The sequence below is a fragment of the Neophocaena asiaeorientalis genome, unplaced genomic scaffold (genome assembly GCF_003031525.2).
Source record: "Neophocaena asiaeorientalis asiaeorientalis breed wild unplaced genomic scaffold, Neophocaena_asiaeorientalis_V1.1 scaffold91, whole genome shotgun sequence".
NCBI lineage: Eukaryota > Metazoa > Chordata > Mammalia > Artiodactyla > Phocoenidae > Neophocaena > Neophocaena asiaeorientalis.
Window position 1 is genome coordinate 8,448,250 of NW_020173198.1, and position 21,181 is coordinate 8,469,430.

The 21,181-nt window shown below is 40.9% G+C and overlaps 1 protein-coding gene across 3 annotated transcripts in view; it reads right to left on the minus strand.

Moving 5' to 3' along the window:
• The window catches only part of VPS35L (VPS35 endosomal protein sorting factor like), a 127,812-nt gene that overhangs the window by 34,123 nt on the left and 72,508 nt on the right, over window positions 1-21,181 (minus strand). For all 3 annotated transcript variants that reach the window (XM_024744179.1, XM_024744180.1, XM_024744181.1), the window contains 7 exons: window positions 19,779-19,841; window positions 15,413-15,498; window positions 13,840-13,920; window positions 11,818-11,881; window positions 9,252-9,350; window positions 7,650-7,727; window positions 6,705-6,819 (listed from right to left, as the gene is read on the minus strand). In XM_024744179.1, the coding sequence (XP_024599947.1) occupies window positions 6,705-6,819; window positions 7,650-7,727; window positions 9,252-9,350; window positions 11,818-11,881; window positions 13,840-13,920; window positions 15,413-15,498; window positions 19,779-19,841 (586 nt within the window). The remainder of the gene's footprint in view (window positions 1-6,704; window positions 6,820-7,649; window positions 7,728-9,251; window positions 9,351-11,817; window positions 11,882-13,839; window positions 13,921-15,412; window positions 15,499-19,778; window positions 19,842-21,181) is intronic.

A 21,181-nucleotide genomic window follows, 5' to 3' on the forward strand; every position in this document is an offset into this window, starting at 1 on the left:
GTAGCTATTTTAATATTGAAGATGGAAGAAAAAAAGCAGTATTTTCGGCATATTATGCTTTATTATTTCAAGAAAGGTAAAAACGCAGCTGCAACGCAAAACAAGATTTGTGCAGTGTGTGGAGAAGGTGCTGCGACTGATCGAACGCGTCAGAAGTGGTTGCGAAGTTTCGTGCTGGAGATTTCTCACTGGACGATGCTCCACGGTCAGGTAGGCCAGTTGAAGTTGACAGCAATCAAATCGAGACATTAAGTGAGAACAATCAACGTTATACTACGCAGGAGATAGCTGACATACTCAGAATATCCAAATCAAGCACTGAAAGTCATTTGCACCAGCTTGGTTACGTGAATCGCTTTGATATTTGGCTTCCACATAAGTTAAGCAAAGAAAACCTTCTTAACCGTATTTCCACATGCGATTCTCTCCTTAAATGTTACAAAAACATTCCGTTTTTAAAACAAACTGCGATGGGCGATGAAAAGTGGATACTGTACAACAATGTGGAACGGAAGACATCGTGGGGCAAGTAAAATGAACCACCACCAAGCACACCAAAGGCCTGTCTTCGTCCAAAGAAGGTGATGTTGTTTATACAGTGGGATTAGACGGGAGTCCTCTATTATGAGGTCCTTCTGGAAAACCAAATGATTAATTAAAACAAGTACTGCTCCAAATTAGACCAACTGAAAGCAGCACACGACGAAAAGCATCCGGAATTAGTCAACAGAAAACGCATAATCTTCCATCAGGATAACGTAAGACAGCATGTTTCTTTGATGACCAGACAAAAACTGTTACAGCTTGGCTGGGGAGTTCTGATTCTTCCGCCATATTCATCAGACATTGCACCTTTGGATTTCCATTTATTTCGGTCTTTACAAAATTCTCTTAATGGAAAAAATTTCAATTCCCTGGAAGACTGTAAAAGGCACCTGGAAGAGTTCTTTGCTCAAAAAGACAAAAAGTTTGGGGAAGATGGAATTACGAAGTTGCCTGAATGATGGATGGCAGAAGGTAGTGAAACAAAACGGTGAATACATTGTTCAATAAAGTTCTTGGTAAAAATGAAAAGTGTGTCTTCTATTTTTACTTTAAAAACCGAAGGAACTTTTTGGCCAATCCAATACTTTGCCATAATCACCAGAGAGGCCTCACGGTTTGAGAAAACAGTCGCATCAATGACATTCTTCAGAAGATGGTTTGTCAACAGAACAAGTAAATATGACCTTAAGCATAAACCCCAAAGACTTGGTAAGTGGATAGAGACCATTTTTCTCCATCACAAGCTGCTCCTTACTCTCCAAAAGGAGGAAATACAAAATCATTTTTCTCCTCCATTCTACTGCCCTGGCCTCCTCCATCAGCAGTTATAGTCCACAGTAGCCAGTGGACTTCCTAATCGCAGGCTTTAGCCTTTCTTCTGGGCGCCCCCGTGTTCCTCACAAATCAAACCAGCACTACAGCTCCAGTTAACGTGTCTTTGAGCCTCGGCATATGTTTGAACCTACCTTGTTTCCTGTTTTCTATAAATAGGAAAATCAATTATTTAAAACCTACCAAGAGGACTTTGATGAGACTCTTCTGAACACTTAGGTTGCTTAGGAGTTAGGTCCCTCCCATGAAAGGTCTGGTGCCATTTTACATTCATCAATATCATAAAGAGTTATCAACCATTATTATCACGTGGTACCATTCATTCCTTAAACATTTACTGAGCACCCATGCGTCAGGCAATGTGCCCGGAGACAGGTACAGCACAGTGACTAAGACAGATGAGACCTCATGGAGCTGACACTCTTCAGGGGAGAGAAGCAGACAATTCTTGACACATTTACTTGTTAAACAACAATGGTGATGTGTACAATGAAGGAAAAGTGCACAGTGTGAGGATAAGATGTCTTACAGGAGAACCTGACTTAACTTTTGTTTGGGGCTTTTACTTAAGACATGGCTTGTGAGCACAGCTCTCCAAGATGAAGATGCAAAAAATAAGTAAAAGAAAGTACATTTTTAAAAGGGGGGAACCACGGGTGGAAAGTGGTGGGGGGGTGGGGGTGGGATGAATTGGGAGACTGGGATTGACATGTATACACTGATGTGTATAAAATGGATGACTAATAAGAACCTGCTGTATAAAAAAATTTAATTTAATTTTAAAAAGGGGGGGAAATAGGTAGAATCTAAAAAACAAAACAAATGAGCAAACATAAAAGAGAAACAGTTCAAATCAAACATAAAAGAGAAAGAGGTGGGCTTCCCTGGTGGTGCAGTGGTTGAGAGTCCGCCTGCCGATGCAGGGGACACAGGTTCGTGCCCCAGTCCAGGAAGATCCCACATGCCGCGGAGCGGCTGGGCCCGTGAGCCATGGCCGCTGAGCCTGCGCGTCCGGAGCCTGTGCTCCGCAACGGGAGAGGCCACAACAGTGAGAGGCCCGCGTACCGCAAAAAAAAAAAAGAGAAACAGGTGGTTGCCAGAGAGGAAGAAGGAGGGGGAAGGAGAGAAGTAGGTGAGGGAGATTAAGGGGTACAACCTCCCAGATGCAAAGTAAATGAGTCACGGGTATGAAATACACAGTGTAGGGAATACAGTCAATAACGATGTAATATCTTTATATGGTGTCATATCATAACTAGACTTATGATGGTGATCATTTTGAAATGTAGAGAAATGTCAAATCACTATATTGTGTTATAGGTCAATTATACTTCAAAAAAACCAAACAAACTCCTAGAAAAATAGGTCAGATTTGTGGTTACCAGAGGTGAGGGACGGGGGGAGGAGGAAATGGATGAAGGCAGTCAAAAGGAGTAAACTTCCACTTATAAGATAACTAAGTACCAGGGATGTAATGTACAACATGATAAATATAATGAACACTGCTATATGTTATATATGAAAGTTGAGAGTAAATCGTAAGAGTTCTCATCACAAGGAAAAGGTACTTCTTAAAATTTCTTTAACTTTGTACCTATATGAGATGATGGACGTTCACTAAACTTATTGTGGTAATCAGTTCATGCTGTATGTAAGTCAAATCATTATGCTGTACACCTTAAACTTATACAGCACTGTATGTCATATCTCAATAAAACTGGAAGAAGAAAAAATTTTCAAATAAAAGGAGGGGGAAAGAATTCTGTAGGAGGGAAAAGCACTATTATTAATGATAAGAACAAAAACCGTTCTTTTTACCACTATTTTGCTTTCATTGTTCTCACTATTGTTTCATCTTCGGAGGAACTGCAGATCTGTTATTTTCAGGATAATTCAGCAGGTTTATCTTGAACTGAAGATCAGCTTTCCTGCAGATTTTCCAAGGTTCTGCATATGAGAATTGGCTTTCAGAACTCTGAGACTGCAGAGCTGCACTGTCTACAGTTAGCTCCTAAACTCCCAGGCATACTTTCACCTTTTGAGAGACGGTTATACTAAGTTAATATTTACTGAGTCGCTACTGTGCGCCAGTGGGCTGAGTGCTCCAAGTATGTTATCTCATTTAATCCACCACAGATAGGAACCACTGCCATCATCTCCACTTTACAGATGGAAAAACTGAGGCACCATATGGCCAATTTGTCCAAGGGCATCCAACTCACAAGTAGCAGAATCAGAATTGGGACGACTGCATTCAGAAGACTTGAAACTTACCATTCATTAGGGCCTTATCCCTAACACGTCATGTAATCTCACACGTCCATGCCTTTGCTCAGGCCATCTCCTCTACCTGGAAGGCCAACTATTCCTTCTCCCCTTCCCCATAGCCCTTTCCTGATAAACAAATGCTCTTCTTTCAAGACTCACCTTTAACATTACTTCCATTGTAAAACATCCTCCTTTCTGAGGTTAGAAACTGTAAAGATAAAGGAACCAAGATAAAAATAAAGGGGAAAGAATCTGCTCTTGCTGTGACCTGGTGGTAACCTTCCAGAAAGAACCACTGACAAACAAGGGCAAGGAGCTATCCAGTGACAGTGAACAGGCATCTCTGGGCCACATCTAGGTCAGAAGCACTTGATCATACAACTGATTTGCAAGTCCTTCATTTCTCCTAAATATCTGGGGCAATGGGTGACCCTAGACCAAATCCCCGCATGATCCAGCCTACACGCTGAACCAGTGTGTCCAAAGGACCAGAACTGGGCCTCCTCATAGTAAGCCTTCGTCAGCATTCCACGGTGGCCTGGCTGAGAGTTCAATGGGAGCTTACTTGTTGGGCTGAGTCAGCCCTGGCAAAGCCACAGCCTGATAAAGAAGATACAGCCAAGGCTGGATCAAGGGAGGCTAGAAAATGAATAGCGGGAGGGCATCCCTGGTGGCGCAGTGGTTGAGAATCTGCCTGCTAGTGCAGGGGACACGGGTTCGAGCCCTGGTCTGGGAGGATCCCATATGGCGCGGAGCAACCGGGCCCGTGAGCCACAACTACTGAGCCTGCACGTCTGGAGCCTATGCTCCGCAACAAGAGAGGCCGTGATAGTGAGAGGCCCGCACACCGCAGTGAAGAGTGGCCCCCACTTGCCACAACTAGAGAAAGCCCTCTCACAGAAACGAAGAACCAACACAGCAAAAGTAAATTAATTAATTAATAAACTCCTACCCCCAACATCTTCTAAAAAAAAAAAGATGAATAACGGGGAGGGGATGTTTTATAACCAGCTGAGAGGGGGGGTGTTTAAGGAGGCAAACAAACCAAAGTGGCCCACTTCCACAAGCTTCATTTAATTTACATTTAGCCTTCCCATTCTCAGTAATTGAATGTATGACTTATTTTGGCCAGCATGTGGCTTTCAGAAAAACAACAACAGCCTTTTACGGTTTAGCACCACAGCGCTTAGAGACTTGAGCAAAATCATCAGATAAATTATTAAGCATGAGAAAAACAAATTATTAAGCACGAAGTGGACTCCACACTCCTGCCCGCCCTGCTGCAGCCTGAAGTGCAGGGGAGGTAGAGGAGGAGTCCAGAGCTCTAACACAGGGGGCGCTGACTGCCCACACCCGGGTACCAGTCTGCTCTGATGCTACTTATCTCTGGGTGTGGACCGAGGGCATCCCAGCAGGGAAACTGTCATTCCCAGCTCTCCTCCAACAGTTCTTGGGAGCAGCAAATCTTTATTTAGCTTAAGAATTTGTTTTTCTTTTTTGAAAACAAAAAATAGCATGAAGCAAGTGGGGAGAAGAAAGATCTAGGCTTGCGGGGCCTCCACGTGCAGCTCACAGCTCTGGTATCTGCAGCTCACAACCCATTCCCAATGTTACAGGTGACACCAAACTCAGGGATCCCCACGTGGGTCTACTACTCCTGACCTTTTTAAGAGGGAACCGGTTTATAAGATTTTAAATTTCCTAACATTAATTTAATCTAATTAATTAAGCTAATCTAATCTTCACTTTGCACATCACTGGGGTTTTGGCAGTGGCTGTTAATTTTTGTTTTGTTTCCTGCAAACCCATCATCCTTACCAAAGCAGGCACTAGGAGAAAGTTTCATGTTTACTGACAAATAATGAGGACACATCTGCTCTTGTGGGACTTGCAGTCCTCGTGGGGAAAGAGGGTGTCCAGACAATAAGTAAACAAACACACACAGTAAGAAAGCATCAGAACAAGGTAAATGCAGTGAGGACAAGAGGAGGATGGCACAGAGCGTGACTGGGGAGGTGCAGCTACTTTAGCTAGAGTGGACAGGAAAGGACCCTGCAAGAGGTGAGGCTTGATTCTCATCTCTGGCCTAGTAATTTAAAAAAATGCAAATATCTGGAGGTGAGATCATTCTAGAAGGAGGGAACAGCAAGTGCAAAGGCTCTGAACTGGAAGACAGCTTAGTATGTTCAAAGAACAGTAAAAAACCGGTGTGGCTAAAGCGTGGTGTAAGATGAGGACAGAAGGCCGGAAGGCACCAGACCACGTAGGGACTTCAGCCAAGGCATCTGGTTTAATTCCAAATGCACTGGGAGGCTACTAGAGCGCCCAGGAGTCTATAGCAAAACCAAGCAGAGTTTGAAAAGGTTCCCGGATAGCAATCATGTTTGAAGATTTTGGTGACACCGAGGCCTCAGTGGGAAGGACCCCAGCTTCCCACAGCGCTAACCCACCCACCAGTGCACCCTTTGCTGGCGTCCTTCCCTTCCCAGTATCCCCTCCCCGTCACCCTACTGACACTCACTGGGATCGCCTCCTAAATAAACCACTCGCACGATCCTGGTTCCAGGAGAGCTCTGTACCTCGTACAGAAACGGGTCTTGGGCAGAATTTTTATACCTAATAGCAAGCTGTAGAGAGTCTTCATTCTCTACTGATTAGACTCTACTCCTGTATCTCTGGGGTTTTAAACAAATGAACATTGAAAACAACAAATAAACTTGAATCTGCTGTGAATAAGCAGTCCTAACTTCTAAAATTCTCTACGGATGTCTGAGCCACCTGACCTGGCCTGCCTGATACAGATTTAGGAAGGTCCTTACAGGAAATTACCCATGCTCTGTAAACTGTCTGACTCTATAAATGTGTGTCCGAGGTGCTTCCTACTAAAGAAACAGATTTAAAACTCATCACTTGTTGATCACTTCTTTCTTTCTTTCCTCCTTAAAGGATTCTCTCTACACACTCACACACACATATCCACACACTGCTGAGTCTGCTTTCCTAAGGAGCCAGGAATTGTCTGAGAGCAGAGGAGAGGAGAGAGTGAGTGATGGGCTCACCTTGGGAGAGGCACTGGTTGGCCAAGGCCACCTGACCAGAATGCAGGTAGAGATTGAGGCGGGTGAAGATTCCCACCAGGGAGGGAATGGTAATGAAGCAGTAGGCAACGCAGGCCTAGAAGGAAGGGGAGAAACAGCAGGTTACATGGCAATGCCATCACAATGGGTTAATACTCTTGTTTTCATCCACCATATATTTTCAAGTAAAAACACTAAAATAATTAATCTCCCCATTAGGAACCCCAATTTCTCCCCCTTGCTTCTGCTGTATTTGCTTCTTTGGGAGGAGGGGGAGGGGCAACCAAGGAAAGTAATGGTGTATGAAAAATAAATCCTCATCCATCGTCGCAGGAAGTAAACAGATAACACCTAATATTGATAAGTTAAAGAAGCGGCTGTTAAAACCAATTAGTTAAAAAATACATAGGTAATTTGAAGAAGAAGTTGCTAAAAAGAGCTTGAGGTGGTTGATGCTGAGGAGAGAGGTATATGGTGAGCAAGGGCAGGGCCGGGGTGCTTATTTTTCACTGTAATCTTTTTAGTATGATTTTATTTTTAAAGCATGGATATGGATCGCTTTGATAATATTTTGAGCAGCATACTCAAGAAGCAAATTCCTTTCAAAGTTGGGAATTTATCAAGAGGGAAAAAAGGTACCAGGCCTTCCAGTTACAGGCACAAGCCAGAGATAGCTCAGCTGGCACACAAAATTGCAAATCCATTTCTCAACCCCCTCCCCATAACATGTATCAAAATTCAGGCTCCTTTGATCATTTCTTTTGAAAACATTGAGAAAAGTGGTCAGTCAGAGATATGCAAGGAAAAAATCCAGAAAATCAATACTAAACCAGCCTTAATCTTTTTCTGGGAACAGCAATTCAGAAACTTGCAAAAGAAACAGCCCACTGGAGTTCAAAGTCTGTGAGTCTTATCTTTAGAACATACCCGGACAAATGCAGCCGTCTTTCTGGAATGATTTCCTTTCATTACTTTTCTTGTTTCCATTGCCAACCGGTTCACACTCTAGATTAATCAGTAAAACAGAAATGGGAATGAAACGATGGCTGATTCAGATTAACATCTTCCAGAGAGATTTGGACATTAACTGCATACAAGTCAACGAGAGCAAGCTAACCAGAACCAAGACTAGTTAGCACCAAACCCCGAAATGGCAAAGGGGTCATCAGGCCAGATTCGATCTCGGCTTCAGCAAACATCTCCAAGGGACGCTCGCTGAGTTAAGTCATGCCTCTCAACCGGCGTAATAAATGACCATTTTCTGGCTTAATGAATAGCTAGGGTTCGCTTACTCCGTTTCCAGAAATCCCCCACACTAAGCTTAAGATCCTAGCGATCTTAACAGAAACCTCCAAAACCGGACGCAGACCATACAAAGTAGCTCTGCAACACTAAGGATAACCGTAAGAACAGTATAACCGCAGCCGCATCATCACTTACGGAAAAGCAGGTGCTGTTCTAGGGGCTACACACTCCTAGCTCGTTTCATCCTCGTAAGTCTTATATTCAATCCTTATAAATCCTCATATTGAGGTCTGAAGCTTAGTAATGCTACAAACTCTGATAACCAGCAGACAAATACATAAAAACGTTGTTTTCCTTGAATTTACACGAAGCAATTCAAGGACCTTAGGGAATCTTTACACAAATATAAAAAGTTTGGACCTATGGTTCCCAAACTGTGTACAGTGACACCCCAGGGTGTCGCAGCAAAATCACAGGGGCACCACATTTTTCGGACAACCACAGCAAGGCTCAATGGTTGAATACTATGCAAAGCGCTAGTGTGAGGGAGCTCATAGACCATGGTACATTCCTTGCAGTCATTTCGTATCTTTGCAAAATTGGGTTGTTAGCAGATGCTGTGATAAAAAGCACTGTGCAAAAATTAATGTGGGGAAAAAAAATCTATCTGGAATGGGAGCTAAAGTAGTGGTGTCCCATCTGATTCCAAGGTTTAAGAAGTTGTGCAGTGTTCAATAGATGCATATACTTTATTAGTAAGTAATTATGATGATTTAAGAATGGAATGAAAATACATTATTTTTCTTTCAATTTATGTATACTGTTGGTTCAGAGGGCTGCCAAGTTGTTAGGGCACAAATTCTTAAGTTGTTTGAACCTAATTTCGTAATAAACAGAACTGTTATTTCTTCCTTTTGGCCTAAGGGCACCATGAAAAGTTACTGAAAGGCACATGATCCAAGAAAGCTGGGACTCTGGTTAGGCAACAAGGAATTCTAATGAGGTTAGTATTTCTATAACTAAATCATCAATGCAACTCACTTAACTCTTTGCTGTTGGCACGCAGGAATGAGAATATGCAAGTTTCAGAGAAAAAGAGGCCAATAAAATCACTCAAAGGCTTAAGCAAAGTTGCAGATTTTATTAACCTTTGAGACAACACCTTTCATGCATTGGGAACAGAAGCAATATGGGGCCAGAAGAATCCCAGATTAAAACTGGTGCATGGCTCAGTGATCAACAAATATGTATTGAGAGAACACATGAATGAATGAAAATCCTTACATGAATCAACTGCACAAGAACAGGTTCCAGATTGCTAAACATCGACCTGGCCTCAACGTAAAAACTCAGCTGTTGTTCAAAATCACGGCCAAAAGACACCTAGAGTCAAGGAGAAAGACACCGACGATGTTATCTCCATTGTGAGCACACGATTGGAAAGCTTTTGCCTGAGCTTGTGGGGGCAGGGGAGGCGCTGTGATGACAAGTCACCAAAAATCCCACAGCTATAAATGGTGGCTATCTCAGTCGTATGTAAGCAAACACACACATCCGTGCACTGGAATATACTCTAACTAGACTTCACATTACTTCACCCAGCAGAGAGCAGAAATGTTACTATTACCACCTCATCTTCATGACATTGGCATTGTTGTAGAACATAAAAAGACCAAAGGGTATAAAACAGAATCTCAAAATGTAAAGAGGATTTCCCAGGCTAGAAGGAAACCGCTGGAAAGGAAATGATGGAATTTTGTTTGTCAGCTGTGGCCTTTTCACAGAACACAGATTTGGTGATTGGGAGCCATTTGTCAGAGGGGTTCCCTCATAAGAGCCAAAACTTTCTGCTTCCTGAAGGGGATTCCAACCTCGGCAGCTCACTGGTGGCTGCTAGAGCCATAGATGGATGTTTTTCCACCATTAAAAATCCCCTCTACTCCTATTTCTTCAAATTTATGAACAGCTGGTTGGTAGGACAAACTTTACTGCTACAGCAATCATTTTTGTCTGGAGGAGGTTTAATGTCACAATTTCCATTATAGCTATCAGGTTTCACATCTTATTTCCTCATATTCTTTTCCATTATAACTTGGTGGCTTTCAGATAAACCCATAAAAGGATAAATACCACGTGATCAGCATATAACTCAAGGGAACAAGAGAGGCACCTGGTAACAGTCATAGGTATTCAATACATAAAAAGGCTAATCCTGAATTTTCATCAAAATCGGTATTTTGCCCATAGTTAAATTGACCCCTGTTGTTGAATGAGTCACATTTTTCAAGGTGATTTTCAAAGTGATCTAGTTACTTTCATCTCAGTCAGCTTTTGTCTCCACTTTTCTATTCCAACAGCAGATACTGGCAGCAGTGGGTATTTTAGATTTGTGCCCTGAGAATTAAGGCAAAGGTTGTTCTGGCAGGGATGGACTGGTGGGTTATTCCCAAAGAAGCCTGCAACAACGCCTCCTGCTCTGCTTGTCCCTTCGCAGTGTCCCTGTAGACTCTTCCCATCCGAAGGTGGAGTCTGCTTTCCCCTGCTTCCAGAGTGCTGGCCCTGGGACTTGCTTTGACCAACAGAATGAAGCAGGAAGCAGCACAGATCACTGTGTGATTTCTGAGCCTCCAAAGGCCCTGCAGCTTCTGATTTCGCCCTCACCACACAAGAGCTCACTGAGATGAGTGAATGATGAGAGAATGATGGACAGAAAGAGGTCACATGGCCGAGAAATAAGTCACCACCAAGACCCCAGACACGTGCTCAAGGCTGTCCTGGATCGTCCAGCCCCAGTTCTGCCACACCTCTGGCATCATACAGAGCGGCCTGTTTATCCAGCCAACCCACAGAATTTAAGAATTAATAAAACACTGTTATTTTAAGCCACTAAGTTTGCGGTGAGTTGTTATACAGCACTGGCTAACTAGGACGAATGGAGAGTGAACACTTGGCATTTCTCCCCCCGACCTGACCCCCAAATTGTTTTCACCAGCATCTGATGGGCAGCACAGCAGGTGCTTCAGGAAGCCCCTTCTCCAGGGAGTTCCCTGGTGGCCAGGGCCTTAGGATTCTGCGCTTTCACTGCCGTGGCCCAGGTTCCATCCCTGGTCAGGGAACTGAGATCCCACAAGCCGCACGGCATGGCCAAAAAAAATAATAAAAAAAAGAAAAGAAAAAATTTAAACTGGCTTTATTAAAAAGAAAAAAAAAAAGGCAGCCCCTTCTCCCACTCCTGGTCCACGTGATTCGGTTGCCTAGGTATGCCTGTCTCCCTAGCCTGGCCGATCAGTGTGTTCATTCTTTCTCACAGCAGCAATTTGCTCAGAGATGAGCTGGTGACCCAAATTAATCCAAGGAGACTCAGCTCCAGGACTTCTGCTGGAGCCCTTCCGGCTGGGCTGCAGAGCTGGAAGGAATGAAAACCCAGAGCTCTTACGGGGAGTGAGCCTGCCTGGGAAGGACGCCAAGAGAGAAGAGCCACGAGCCAAAGACACACACATGGCAGGTCCTAACAACACCACAGAGACCCCAGGTCCAGCTGCTCCTTCTGAGAGGTCTCTTCCTGGACTTTATGTCACATCAGCCAGCAATCTCTTCCTGGACTTTATGTCACATCAGCCAGCAAATCCCCGCCCACCCTCCCCTTTTTATTTTTTTCCTTAAGCCAGTTTGTCTTGGCTCTCCTTGCCCCCAGGGGAGTGCTGGCTAATATAAGTTGTTTTCTAATTTCATCTTATCTCAATAAAAATGAAAAGCACAGGGAACATAATGTTAACTGCTTTCACCAGAGGAAGGATAAACAATTACATCACATTTCCAAGTGCACTGAAACTTCTTCCCCAATACTTACCATTTTTATAAATCCATTAATCAAATATGCCAGCATTCTTTTCTCATCCTCAAGAGTGAGTGCACTAAAATCAATAATTGTACATAATTAACACTGAGGTGATAAATTAAAGTTTCCAAAGGAAAAAAAAGTATTAGAAGTAAGCAACTTAACAGGTAAGAACATTTTGCATTTTCTAGATTTAAAAAACTTCCATGTATGTGTTTCTTTTGATGAAAATATGTAATCTAAATTAACATAATTTAAATGTGTTTCTAATTTCTCTCAAAGATGCTGTTCTCAAGATATATTTATTAACAGCAAAAGAGAAGGTAACTCTCTTCCTTGGAATTTGGATAGCAAGGTCCAACTTCAAATTTTGTATTTCAGAGAAACTTCATTCAACGTTTTACTATAAAAAGTTTAAACATGTAGCAAAGTTGAAATTATACAGTGAACACCAATACACCCTACTACTATCATTTTACAATATTTGCTTTATCATATAACTCTCCATTACTCTCTCCATCCATCAATCTACCTTATTTTGGAGATACAGCTTAAAGTAAATCACATATCTCAGGTGCTTCTGTTTAATAGCAAATTTAGTATGAATATAAATGAAAAAATGTCAAGTCCTTATAGTTTTGATAATACATGTAAAGGTTTATAAATAGTTCTCCAAATTTATTTAAAAAAATTTTAAGAGCCAAAGACCAAGGCTCCTGTTTATTGGTTTGTTCTAAGGGAAAACAAGTCTGTATTGGCAAAGACTGCATACTGTCCTCCAATATGCAGTGTCCCCTTCATTATTTGAGACTACATTTCCCAAACTCCTTTGTAGCTAGGAGTAGTCACATGACAGTTCTGGCCAATGGGATGTGAATGCGAGTGATGTACGAGCCTCCCAAGTTGTGTCCCTAAAAGGAGGGTGCTGTCCTCCAATGCCTGCCAGCTGCAACATAGACACGGTTGAGGTAAGTCACCTCCACCAGGAAGCAAGGACAACACCCCGGAGGGATAGCAGAGCAGTAAGACAAGAAACCTGGACTCCTAGATGATGTTCTAAAGCAGAGCTACCCCACCCCCACCTTTTGGCTTCACGCTTCTCATAAGAGAAATACATCTTCTATTTCGCTTAGGCCAAAAACCAATGGCCTACTAATACAAGTACCTTTCTAAATGTTTTTTGTGCCTTTATTTCTATTTTTGTGCAACTAAAGTCTATCAGTTCCATTTATTATAAAAAGTCTGGATATTTTGATCTTGAAAACTATTTGTGAAGTTGAAAGCACAAAGTCATGAAATAAAGATTCTAAAATTCAGGGGGGGCAAAAAAAAAGAAATACAATTCATCTTTGTTGATGGTTAAGTTCCAAAACAATTTTCTCATTTCTTGTAACATTTTCCTGTGAATCAAGCTGCTATGTTTAAAAATTCTTTGGGGACCAAACTTTCTGCCACAAATAAGCAGGAACTGCCTCAAGCACAGTCGAATGGAAACATGTAATAAAAAAGAAAAAAAGATAAGACAAATAAAGCTAGAAAGCAAAGGAGATAATTTGGCTTTTGACCCAAAGGTAAGGCCCATGGGTAGGTCTGACCCTCAAGTATACTCAACAAACTGAAGTCCTTCATGTAAGGAATATATACAATTTTATTTGAACTTTAAATAATTGGCTAATATTGAGAAAAAACTTAAAGGCTATGTTACTGGATGAGTGAACTCATTATTATACTATCTGCTGCTCTCAGAAATCTCCAGGAGACATGGAGTATGAGTTCACTTGGATGAAACCAGCCTTCTCCTCCCAATAGAAATCCCTTTGTAAAAACATCTGCCATCTCATTTTCTCAGGAAGGTTACCCTCAGCTCAGCCTCCCTTCTCCCCTGGACTGGAATGTCCTTGTTAACATGTATCTTAATAGACTCCATAAAATAATATTATTCACAGTGGCAGCTTGAAGCAGTAATTCCCTAATGTACTATTATGTGGCATTAAGACCCAGTCCAGGCTCGTTTCAGCCTTACACATGGCTTACTTCACAGAGTCATGCATGGTCTTGCAAATGTGCAAAAGGGCGTTCAGAATGACGGGGTCCTTAGTGGGCTCTTGCTGATGCCTAGAAGACATTTAGAGATAACAGTAAAAGCCATGTCCACTGAGACCACAGAAAGCACAGATTTAGTTCTCATCTACGATACATATGTGAGAAGCAGTATATTATCTGGTTGGCATTTAACATGGCCCAGATCACCAGCAACGGGTAATGATCTAGTTTTCTCTTAATTCTCCTTTAAATAACAAGTTTGCTCTTCTAACATATCATAACTTCTCCTAACTACAAAATCATGGTAAAACTGATACATTTCCTAAGCCAGACAAAGGGCAAATCTGTTTTCTTACCTTGTTTCTTGAACTTCTAAAGCTGTCCAACAACCTGTCCATAACTGTGTTAAGTGCCAGGCAAAATTATTAATTTGGTTTCTCAAATAACATAAAAGGACACGCTCTTATACCAAATCTTTTTTTTTTCTGGCCGCACCATGCACCATATGGGATCTTAGTTCCCCAAGCAGGGATGGAAACTACACCCCCTACAGTGGAAGCATGGAGTCTCTCTCTCTCTTTTTTTAATATTTATTTATTTATCTATCTATCTATCTATTAGGCTGCATCAGGCCTTAGTTGTGGCACGCAAGATCTTCACTGCGGCATTCGGGATCTTTAGTTGCAGCATGCAGGATCTAGTTCCCTGACCAGGTATTGAACCTGGGTCCCCTAAATTGGAAGTGCGGAACCTTACCCACTGGACCATCAGGGAAGTCTCAATAAATCTTTATGTAAGTAAAGTAGGTATACTTGTTTCAAGCATATGGAATTAACCTTCTGGAAAGGTAATACAAGGAAAGCTTAAAACATACATTCCAGCAACTTCTAACTCAATTTTCCAAACTCTGGTTACTTGAGTTCCATCTTGAGATATTTTTTTAATCACATCTACATACTTAATATTTAAAGGGACTTGAACTTTTAACTTAACCTTGTCCTAAAGAATAATACATTTGAAGTCACTGATTAAACTAGTTATATATTATCTAACATACTTTAAAATAAATACACGCTTTAAAATAAAAATAAAAATCTCTCTTCCATGTACCACCTGAAAGTATTTGATGTACCATCAGCAGTAGGCAGTTTTGGGAAAACAGACTTAATCAATAAAATGAAAGGAACTAAGTTGAAAACTGATCACAAATCTACACATTAACGACAGAAACCTTTCTGGCTCTGGTATCTTGAGAAGAATGACTTTATCTTTTAAAATGACACTTCCTAAATAGTACATCAATAGATTGCTCCTTCCCAAATCACAGGAATGAGATATGGGTGATGGTCAGGCTCTGTTAACATTTATTACTTTGTATTCTTAAGCTAATTATAAACTTTTATCATGACTTCTCCTTTTAATGTGGTTTTTCTCTCAATGTTATTTTAGGTATAAATATATCACTACATCACAGGCCCTCAAAATGCATAAATTGATTTCTTAGCAACAGGCTTCACAAGGGCAGCTGGAATTGAAGTTTCTGATTACATCATGTTACACTTACTTGATAAAAACTTCCATGATGCATTTGCAAACCTCCACCCGCACACTCTCTTTTTGGAACATGTCCAGAAATGGCAGAAATTTTTCCTAAAAAAAAATAATAAAAGCACTCTACCTGCAATTTACACAAGTTACTGGAAGGAATTTGTGGGTTACTTTTTCTTTAAAGGGCAAAACAGAGGAAGAGTTGTTCATCTTTCTGAGGCAGATCTGATCAGGACTCACATGAAAGCAAGTACAGAACTCTGAGGATTTTAAAACTATTACTATTAAAACAAATTGCACATGCCCAAGGACCAGGGCTGGGACCAGTTAACATTTTGGCAAATCATCTGGACAACGTTTAGATGAGAATAAGCTCTTCTTGGTAGCAGAAGGCAAAGGAGGCTCCAATCTTTAAATGAATGTATAGAGGAACAGAGAAAGAAGAGTCAGAGTTGTTCAGAGCAGCTTCTGCAACCTGACTCCTCATTCAGTGGCTGTGTGACCTTAAGCAAGTTACTCCACCTCTTCCAGCATCAGTTTCCTCATCTGTAAAGTGGGACTCATTACTACTCGTGCCTTCCCAGTGGTGTTCGGAAAATGATCTGAGGCAATCCATGTAAAGTCAATAGAAAAGATCAACAAAACTAAAAGCTGGTTCTTTGAAAAGATAAACAAAATTGATAAACCTTTAGCCAGACTCATCAAGAAAAAATGGGAGAGGGCCCAAATCAGTAAAAGTAGACATGAAAAAGAAGTTACAACTGATACCACAGAAATACAAAGAACCGTAAGAGACTACTACAAGCAACTATATGCCAACAAAACAGACAATCTAGAAGAAACGGAAAAATTCTTAGAAAGGTACAATCTCCTAAGAGTGAACCAATGAGAAATAGAAAATATAAAACAGACCAATCACAAGTATTAAAATTGATCTGTGATTAAGAAACTCCCAACAAACAAAAGTCCAGGACCAGATGACTTCACAGGCAAATTCTATCAAACATTTAGAGAGGCGTTAATAAACTATTCCAAAAAATTAACTCATTCTCTGAGGCCACCATCACCCTGATACCAAAATCAGACAAAGATATCATCAAAAAGAAAATTACAGGCCAATATCGCTGATGAACATAGATGCAAGAATCCAACAAAATACTGAATACTAGCAAACTGAATCCAACAATACATTAAAAAGATCATACACCATGAACAAATGGGGTCATTATCCCAAGGATGCAAGGATTTTTCAATATCCACAAGTCAATCAGTGTGATACACCACATTAATAAATTGAATAAAAACCACTATGATCATCTCGACAGATGCAGAAAAAGCTTTTGAATAAAATTCAACATCCATTTATGATAAAAACTCTCCAGAAAGTGCGTATAGAGGGGACCTACCTCAACATAATAAATGCCATATATGACAAACCCACAGCTCACATCATACTCAATGGTGAAAAGCTGAAAGCATTTCCTCTAAGATCAGGAACAAGACAAGGATGTCCACTCTCACCACTTTTATTCAACATAGTTTTGGAAGTCCTAGCCACAGCAATCAGAGAAGGAAAAGGAACCCAAATTGGAAAAGAAGAAGTAAAACTGTCACTGTTTGCAGATGACATGATACTGTACATAGAAAACCCCAAAGTCACTACTGGAAAACTACTAGAGATTGCTCATCAATGAATTCGGTAAAGTTGCAGGATACAAAATTAATACACAGGGATCTGTTGCATTTCTATACACTAACAATGAAAGGTCAGAAAGAGAAACTAAGGCAACAATCCCATTTACCATTGCATCAAAAAGAATTAAATGCCTAGGAATAAACTTACCTAAGCAGGCAAAAGACCTGTACTCCAAAAACTTTAAGATGCTGATGAAAGAAATAAAAAATGACACAAACAAATGGAAAGATACATACCATGTTCTTGGATTGGAAGAATCAATGTTGTCAAAACAACTATATTACCCGAGGAAACCTTCAGATTCAATGCAATTCCTATGAAATTACCAACTGCATTTTTCACAGAACTAGAAAAAAAAATTTTAATTTGTATGGAAATACAAAAGACCCGAATAGCCAAAGCAATCTTGAGAAAGAAAAACGGAGCTGGAGGACTCAGGCTCCCTGAATTCAGACTATACTACAAAGCTACAGTAATCAAGTCAGTATGGTACTGGCACAAAAACTGAAATACAGATCAATGGAACAGGATAGAAATCCCAGAGATAAACCCACGCACATATGGTCAATTAATCTACAAAAAAGGAGGCAAGGATATACAATAGAAAAAAGACAGTCTCTTCAATAAGTGGTGCTGGGAAAACTGGACAGCTACATGCAAAAGAATGAAATTAGAACATTCTCTAACACCATACACAAAAATAAACTCAAAACAGATTAAAGACCTAAACATAAGACCAGATACTATAACACTTCTAGAGGAAAACATAGGTAAGACACTCTTTGACATAAATTGCAACATAAATTGCATGATATAAATTGCAACAATATCTTTTTGGATCTGTCTCCTAGAGTAATGGAAATAAAAACAAAAATAAACAAATGGAACCTAATTAAACTTAAAAAGCTTTTGCATAGCAAAGGAAACAATAAACAAAACAAAAAGATAACCTACAGAATGGGAGAAAATATTTGCAAATGATGTGACTAACAAGGAATTAATCTTCAAAATATACAAAACAGCTCATACAGCTCAGTATCAAAAAATCAACCCAATCAAAAAATAAACAGAAGATCTAAAACGACATTTCTCCAAAGAACATGTACAGATGGCCAAAAGGCACATGAAAAGATGCTCAACATTGTTAATTGTTAGAGAATTGCAAATCAAAACTACAATGATGTATCACCTCACACCCAAAAGAATGGCCATAATCAAAAAGTCTACAAATAGTAAACGCTGAAGAGGGTGAGAAGAAAACAGAACCCTCCTACAGTGCTGGTGGGAATGTAAATTGGTACAGACACTATGGAGAAGAGTATGGGGGTTCCTTAAAAAACTAAAAACAAAGCTACCATATGATCCATCAATTCCACTCCTGGGCATATATCCAGAGAAAAACATAATTCAAAAAGATACATGCACCCCAATAGCAGCACTATCTACAACAGCCAAGATATGGAAGCAACCTAAGTGTCCACTGACAGATGAATGGATAAATAAGATACGGTGCGTATGTATATATGTACACACACACACACTGGAATATTACTCAGCCATAAAAAGAATGAAATAATGCCATTTGCAACAACGTGGATGGACCTAGAGATTATCATACTAAGTGAAGTAAGCCAGACAAAGACAAATACCATAGGATATTGCTTGTATGTAAAATCTAAAAGAAGGATACAAATGAACTTATTTACGAAACAGAAATAGACTCACAGACATAGAAACTTATGGTTACCAAAGGAGAGTAGGTGAGAGGGATAAATTAGGAGTTTGGGATTAAAATATACACACTACTATATATAAAATATATAACTAACAAGGACCTACTGTATAGCACAGGGAACTATACTCAGTATCTTGTAATAACCTATAATGGAAGAGAATGTAAAAAAAGGATATATATTTATATATACGTATAACTGAATCACCTTACTGTATACCCGAAACTAACACAACATTGTAAATCAACTATATTTCAATAAAAATTAAAGAAAAAAAAAAGTTCTAGCACAGTGCTTGGGGCGTGGCAAAAGTCCAATAAATAACAGCCTTTATTATTAAATAAACAAAAGCTTACAGTCTGTGAGAGTACTGGAAATGGAAGCAGGAAGAGGGAAAAGGAAAGTTGAGGGCAGGGCAGAGAGTGTTACTACACAGAGAGTCACCTAGATTGGTATGTGACCAGGGCACTGCAGCAAATGAGAAGGATGTCACGGGCTATTTTAAATTTTTGAGGGAAATATAATAAATCTCAACTCTGTCAGACACTGAGACAACTATTAGCTTGATGTATATCATAGTTTCAACATTAGATTATTGTGTGATAAAAAGCAGGTACCATGCAAAAATCAATGAGGAAGAGGATGTCCAATTTGATTCCAAGGTTTGAGAAGTTGTGTCATACCCAGTAGGTGCACATATCCCATAGTAAGTAATGAATGAAATAAAGACAATATTTTTCTATCAGTTTATGTGTATTATTTTCTCAAGTGCTGCTTAAGTTGTCATGACATAAATATTTAAATTGTTTAAACCTTACTAGTGTTTTTTAATAAAAAACGGAACTGTTAAGTATTTCTCTTGGTCTAGGACACCATGAAAAAATTATTGAGACACTAAAGGAACCTCTGAGTCAGATACAAATTTCCAAAGATAGTTAAGGAAGGTTACTTACCACTGAAAAAAGAACTGAGAAATCATGGAAGTGTGCAATTACTTTCTTAATTATTGACTGAAGCTGTAAAGCAAAATGAAAAACACATCTTTAATAAAACTTCGATATTTTTAAAAAGGCAACCCTGCCCATAGTTTGCGATCACACTTACAATAAGGGAAACCTAGATTACACAAGGAACAGGGAATTACTGGGTTACGTTAAACCTAGTCTCAATCTGAGTTTGCCCATCTTACTCTAGTCTTGGAGAAACACCTTGGCCTCAGTCTTCTCTTCTGTAAAATTGGAGAGCAAAACAGTATCTCACTCATTGTGAGGACTAAATGGGATGGTTTGCTTACAGTGTTTAGAGCAATGCCTGCCCTTCAAAGCTCTCCATTCAAATCAGGTATGAATATTCAAGAGGTGGGCAAACGTTTTCCATACAGGGCCATACCGTCACCACAACTACTCAACTCTGCTGCTGCAGCTGGAAAGCAGTCATTGACGGTGTGCCAACAGAGGGGTGTGGCTGGGTTCCGATAAAACTTTATTCACAACAGGTTGTGGGCTACATGGGCCGTGGTTTACAGATCCCTATTCTACCCCATGGTGGTCCTGTGTTTTTTGACTACTTCAGTGGAGAGGCACTGGACTGAGTTTGTCAGTGGGGTCAAAGGCCATGGCATTACCCGAGGATGGTGGCACAGTCTGTGAGGTCGGTCCTAGATGGCCATGTACTGATGTCCACCACCCCTCACCCTGACATGCACAGAGTCCTGTTCACAGTGCCCTGGCACGGGAGAACCAAGGAGGCACTTTCTCTACATAAAATATAAACCGTGGCCAGGAGCGATGCCTACCCCCACGTCCTGCCTGCGACAGCCACACACAATGGGGTGTCACTCTAGGCCTTGCTTCAGACATTGCAAGGAAAACCAGCCCTATTTGGATCACCAGCAAAACTACTGCCATTGAGAAGCTACCCAGGACTGAAGCCGTGTGTCTGACAGGGTCTTGGTGTTCTGGCTGGGTGTCCAGCCTGAGCCTCTGAGGTGGGAGAGCCGAGTTCGGGACATTAGACGACCAGAGACCTCCCGGCTCCACGTAATATCAAAAGGCGAAAGCTCTCCCAGAGATCTCCATCTCAACGCTAAGACCCAGCTCCACTCAACAACCAGCAAGCTACAGTGCTGGACACCCTGCGCCAAACAACTAGCAAGACAGGAACAGACCCCACCATTAGCAGACAGGCTGCCTAAAATCACAGTAAGCTCACAGACACCCCAAAACACACCACCAAACGTGGTCCTGCCCACCAGAAAGACAAGATCCAGCCTCATCCACCAGAACACAGGCACCAGTCCCCTCCACAAGGAGGCCTACACAAGCCACTGAACCAACCTTATCCACCGAGGGCAGAC